Source organism: Charadrius vociferus, unplaced genomic scaffold (assembly GCF_000708025.1).
Source record: "Charadrius vociferus isolate BGI_N301 unplaced genomic scaffold, ASM70802v2 scaffold90, whole genome shotgun sequence".
Classification (NCBI taxonomy): Eukaryota; Metazoa; Chordata; class Aves; order Charadriiformes; family Charadriidae; genus Charadrius; species Charadrius vociferus.
This window is the reverse complement of record NW_009647222.1, coordinates 1,980,288-1,986,585: the sequence shown is the minus strand read 5'-3', so window position 1 is coordinate 1,986,585 and position 6,298 is coordinate 1,980,288. Positions and strand designations below refer to the sequence as shown.

At 45.9% G+C, this 6,298-nt stretch overlaps 1 protein-coding gene across 1 annotated transcript in view; it reads left to right on the top strand.

The window, feature by feature from the left end:
• BID (BH3 interacting domain death agonist) overlaps positions 1–113 on the top strand; it is an 8,922-nt gene extending 8,809 nt beyond the window's left edge. The window contains exon 6 of the mRNA XM_009879753.1: positions 102–113. Coding sequence (XP_009878055.1) covers positions 102–113 — 12 coding nt within the window. The remainder of the gene's footprint in view (positions 1–101) is intronic.
• The last annotated feature ends 6,185 nt before the right edge of the window (positions 114–6,298 follow it).

Below are 6,298 nucleotides of genomic sequence, written 5' to 3'. Positions count from 1 at the left end.
CGCTGCTCCCCCCCCCGCGGGTGGGCGGGCAGCCCCAGGGCTTGGCGGGGTGGGGGGCGGCTCTGCCGCTGTTAATGCCGGTTCTGTTTCTCTCCCTCTAGCTGCGTGAGTGAGCTGTCCAGCCCTGTGTGGAGAATGTGGATTCCTGAAGACTTTTTACTTGGATCAGTCTTTCTTAACTTCTGAGATACAGCTGTGAAAGGGAAGGCAGGGCTTCGTAGATACGCTTTTGTAGACTAGCACAGCAATGATGGTAGTGCAAACTGTGTGCCAACCCTGCCAGTACTTGTAAGTAGTGCTTGCCCTCTCATTTTACAATAGGGTTTTTTGTTTGTTTGGGTTTTTTTTTTTCTTAGCAGTAGCAGACTTTCTGCAAACCCTGGCTTGTGCAAACCCTGGCTTGTTCATCCAGAGGAAATATTGTGGGCAGAGAGCCTGCCCTCAGTATTTTTATTTTTATTTTTTTCTATCAATCAGCTGTAGCATTTTGCTTTAGTTAGTCTCTTCCCAGCCTTGCTCCTGGTGCTGCAGCTGAGCCATGCTGTGTGTTAATTGTTCCCAGGAAGGCCTCAAGCTGTGGGATGGGTGGTTGATCAGCACAGATCACCAAGGTCGGGGACGGGGAATCAGGCCTATTTTAAGGGGAGCTGGCAGCAAGAGGGAACAACCTGAAAGGAGGCAGGGGTGTTTGGCCAGGGAAGGCTGAAGTAAAGATGCTCGAGTATCAATTGCCAGAAACCCGTGCTTGCTTGAAAAATAAAACTGAATGAGAAATTGTAAGGAAAAGGCACGGGGTAGGTACAGGGCACATTCTTTCAGGGAACACAACCTGGATATGCTTGAGGAAAAGTGTTTGGCTTTAGAATATCTTGCTATAAAGAGAAAAAGGGTATCAGTCTTGGATGAGGAAGAGTACTTGGCATCTCTTAGGAGTGTATTGCCTTCACATCTCAGGTTTAACACACTTGGACTCAGGTTGTTTGATACATACCTGTAATCACATACAAGGTGGCAAAGGCTTCACCTGTGATCCAGTTGCCTCAGAAGTTTTGAAACTCTGTAAATATTTTGTAAGGTTTTTTAAACTTAATAAAATTGTCAGTTCTCATGGCAATACAGCTCTTAAGAATTTCAGTTTCTACCTGCATTTCTTTTTTGGTGGTGGTGGTTTTTTAAGTTCCCATGGTATTCCTCTAATTTGCTACAGCTTATGATGCAGCTGGCAGCAACAGAGACACTCTGGCCCTGGCCTTGTGCCTTGCATAAGCAAAATTGCCTCTTTCTTTCTTTGGTGTGTGCACTAGAACATGGAGGGGGGAAAAAGCACAGAAGTAGTCTACACATCATTTTTGAAAACGGTACCATTTATTAAAGTGCAACCTGGGGGCATGGTCTTACAGCAGTGTCCCATTAGCAGAGGGAAAAAATGTACATACCCCTTCCCTTTAACTGAATATAGAACAATGAAGCTTGGAAAGAACTTTCTTTTAAAGGTGGAAACACTTTTTATTAACCAAATGGCACAAGAAGCTTTAGACAGTTTTCCCCAAGAGGGCTGCACTTGCATATTAAAAGGAACAATTTGACCTTAAATAATGGGCGACTTTGAGGACCAGTCAGGGTCTCTTCCCCCAGGCAGGCCTCTTGAGGACAGAATCTGAAATCCCTGCAAGTCTGTCACTACCTGCTTACACCCAGCAGAAGCCTAGTAGAAGGTATCCCCTAACGTGCATACTTCAGAGTCAGCCGCATTATTCTTTGCTATTTAACAAATCAAGTGGCATTCTTTTGGTCTGAGTGGGTTTTAGCTTTACACTTGAATAAAAGCTTATAATGCAAAATAAAAAGGGGGAGAGACTCCCTAAAGGTATAGCAGTAAGATGCATCCTCTGCAGCTTGTTCTGTCCAAATCGATAGTGTTCCTTCCTTCCCCTGCAGATACTGCAGGGAGATCAAAGGCAGCTTCCACTGGAAGCTAACTGTAGCTCCCCCACTTCTACAGCATAACCATAGACCTCTAGCTCGGAGGAAGCAAGTCAGCCTACCTAAGAGACCGAGAGAGGGTCAGCTCTAAGTAGGGAAAAAAAAAAAAAAAAAAAGTGATAAAGTTATTTAACTTAAGGAGGCGGATCTGAGTGATGTGTGTGGTTCCCCTGGCTGTATTGGTAACACGGCAGCTGACCCCTTCCAAGCTGGTGCAGTTGTCATTCCCCAGCCAAGTACACTAGGCAGGAGAGTTCACTTCAGCAGACACACACTGAGTACCATTGCCTAGAGCAGCCCTGTGGCCCCTGCTCCGCGTGGGCCTGAGAGCTAGTTCTACCAGAGTCAAGTAGTGGTGGCTTAAATCTTATAAAACCCCCCATTTATTATTTTTTTTCTTTTATGGCAATACAGAGCTTGTACTTTGAAGCGCGGATATGTACATGGAGTCAAAGCAATACTGTTCCTGTAACCTTCCTAGTGCTGAAATTAAGCAGACCAAGCCAAACTTGAAGTCATGCATAGCTTCTGCCTTCAACAGGTACGGCTCCAGGGTTCACCGTGAAACACTTTCTCCTGTTTTATAACCTCCTGGAGTAGGGGCTACTCCTATTGCAGTTGTCTGTTCCTGTTGGAGTAGACACATATGCACGAGTTGCCCTTCAGAATGTCTCCTGCCTGGAATGAGCCATTCTGCTGAAGACCTAGGCTCTACCTAAGCATGGCACCTGGGGCTGTGCTCACCCTTCCCCCACCATTTCACAGCAAAAGAATCTAGGCGTTAGACTCTCAAAGTCTGTAGCATGAGCTTGCTCTGGTTCAGTGTATGAGAGACTATGCTGCCAGAAGCACTTCTATTTTTTATGTGTTTGGGTTTTTTTTGCCAGAATAGCAAGATCTACCTTACTAGGGCTTTGCTAGTACTGCCATACCACTGTAGCTGTAGGGAAGGTTTATGACCTCAGATTATTTTGTCTACTACAATCACCAAAATGAAAAAAAGACCAAACTCCAGAGCCTCGCTTGCTTAGTACTAATGAAATTTTTCATTTGAGCCCATTAGAAAGCATTGATTAGTTTAAAAATACAGTGCAAAGTGTTAGCCTAGCTGTGATCAGAGCTACATGAAAAGGAAGGAACCAGGATTCTGGCAACAGAACTTGCCCCACGCAAACTCAGCACTACAGTTTTCAATCTGCAGTTGAGCTGCAGATGCCCAAGCACAGCCCCCAGCCAGGATGAAAAATCAAGCCCTCACAAACAGCAAGGATGGATTCTGGTAGTAGTAATTTGCTCTCTGGAAGGCAGGTTAGGAAAGAAACAACCAACTGCAAACACCACAACAACAGGCATTTCACCTCCAGCCAGAAGTTAAATTGGTGTCCAAAACCACACGCAGTACTAAACAGAGAAAGTGCTTCCACTCCTTCGCCTGGTGCTATGCTAGGCGCTTCTGGTCAGACTGGTGAGTACCTGGAGCAGGTAGTTGCTTAACGATTCACATCAGAATGGACAGAAGGCTGCAGAAGTGTTGCTTTCTTGGCTCTAGCTTGTTTTATTGGGCAAGACCTAGTATTTTGGAGCTAGGCTATTTTCAGTATTTTCTGGCAATCAAATTATCACCCTGAGAACCCCTGCTCAGCATCTACCTAGCCCAATGAGAACTGAAAGCTTAAGTTTTCAAGCTGCCTCTCTGTGTGTGCCCAATAATATTTGGATTTTTGCCCTAGCCAAGCAGCTCAGCACTGCTGTGCCAGCTACAGCCTCACCGCCTGGGTCTTCTGAAGTTTAAGGGAATCGGGAGCCTCTCACACACCGTGTGGCTGCAACAAGCAGGGTCATGGCTCTGTGGCTGTGGTTTGGGCTTTTATGCAACAGAGGGAGTCTGGGTTTCAGTCTTTGCTCCCAGCCTGGTGTTCCAGGAATGCTGTCTGAAGATCTTGCCCAGCTTGCAGCTGCAAGTAAGCATAAATGCCCAAGTAAGCATAGCTTAACGTTAAGCACAACTGAAATTTAAGTTGCACCTTATCTTGAAAGCCTTTCCCGTGCCAGTTCCTTATTTAACACACTACCCACCACAGTTCCTTAAGTATTTAACACTTTTTTTTTGTAGATCCAGTCCTCTGCTGTTTTAGCATCTCAGCTTTAGGGTGTGCTGCAGACAAGGATAAAGTGAAGAAAGATTGGGTCTAAGGTAGATATTTTATTAAGGTACAGGCCACTCGAGGACAGATATTGAGGCACTTTTGGGAAGGGGATAAGCAACACAAGGGAGAGTAATTCTATATGCCCTTTTGTAAGTATATAGCTACTGCCTTTCCTCTGCCAGCTGCAAGAGATCCACTAAAAAGAGGTCATATCACATGGTTCAGGGTAATTAGACCCTGCAGTTTAGGATTACTTTAATACACTTGAAAACAGGGGGGGGCAAAAAAACCCAAACCCTTCCATTTTCTAATTCACACCTGTAATACAGCAAGCAGCCTGGCACTCAAGTCTCTAAGAACGCTGACATCTGAGCTTACCTGCCCTTGGGTGACTTCCACAGGGCCTGTCACAGCTCTGACCACAGGCCTCCAAATTCAGTAGAATGCAAGTCCATAACTGACATCCTTAGCTAATGGAGTGTTCCCAGAGGAGACACACACGATAGATTTTCAAAATGCGTGGTCAGCAATTTGGGGGAGAAGACGGTACAAATTCTTGCTGACTTGTCAAATCTATAAGACCCTAAAATGAGAATAATATACAGAAGGGACCAAGCAACCAAAACACATGGTGCAGCTGATGCTCCATTAAATGTAGAACACACCAGATACTCAAGGCTTTCGCCCAACCATGAAAACGCTTAACAAAACAGTCATGTTTTCCTCACTACTGCTGCCACCTTCTTCTCACTGCTATGTGTGGAAGAAGACACTTTTTAGTTAATGCCCCACTGGGCTCCTTGTGTCAACAAGCTAGGGACTTCTGGATTTATTCTTATCTGTCCTGTACCCAATTCCCACACTACTACTGAAACAACCGCTTACAGAGAAGAGCTAAAAGAACACCTGACCTTCCGCCCCAGCCCCAGATTGTACACAAGTTAGCCAGAGTGTCCAAAAAATCCATCTCTGCTTCAGAGTGCATGTGGGTACTTTTGTGTAATGCGCTGCGTGGCTACAGCTGGGGGATGTCCCAAATGCAGGTCCATCACCTTCAGTCAGGAAAGGATGTAGGTTGGGTTAAGAACGGCCCTTCTCCCACAGAGAACATGCCTGGAGAGGAAACCAAAGCTGCCGGCAAAGCAGCAGGAGAGGGGCAGGCCTACCCGACTCCTGGGTGGTAAAGCAGCCCTGGCCACGTAGGAACAACCAGGTACCCTCACAGACAACACGTCATCACTGTTGCGACACGCAAAATGAAGCAAAACTGTAAACATTTGTGCACATCCGTGAGGAAGGAGCATAAAGACACCCCTCCTCTCCACGCGAGGGACGCTCCCGTGAGGGGCCCGGAGAGGGAACTGCAGTGGTGGGAAGGCAGACAACCAGAGAGTCCGTGGCGTGAGGAGGTCCCAGTGAGCACTTCTGGGCACACAGCACAGCAGTGACAGTACCAGCAGGGTGCCAAAAAAGTCAATTCCATTTTGCAACACGGTAAAGGGTTTCTTTTTCTGTTAAGGCCAACCTGCTACCTTTAGTACATGGCTAAAGAGCAATCAATGATCAACAGTGAAATCCAGCACTCCAGAGCTCCCGAGTTCGGTCCACAGCAGCCGTACATATGTGACAATCCTTCCTTTCAATGTTCAACTTCACACAGACAATTCAAAATCCGAAAAGTTTTCTAGAAAAATCCACTCTCAAAAAACCTTACACAAAAAAAATTCCTCAGAATCGGCCAGGTTCTTACTGACTTCCCAGCATTCTGGGATATGTAGCAAGAATATCCTAAAATATGCAATGTGCTAGAATCTCTTCATTCTCAGATCACTTAAGAAACAGGCTCATTAGGAGACATACTCTAGATAAGGTTAGTTAGAAATAAAGTACCTTGTCTTTGTGCTTCATGAAGAGTAAGCTTCCTGTAAGCTCACGTTTCGATTTCTACATTATCCCGAGTTCCCTTTCACCTACCTCAACCTGGTCTAAGCCACTCTGCCAGCACAGACCCTCAGAGATGCATCAGCAGTTTTGCCTGGAAATCCGGAGATCTTGCCCATGGAGCTGCCGTATGGACAAGGACAGACACAGAGACGCACGCTGCAAGAGGAACACTTGTGGTTGGATCTGACGTAACTAATGCGTATGGCAATACCTAAAAAGTTTCT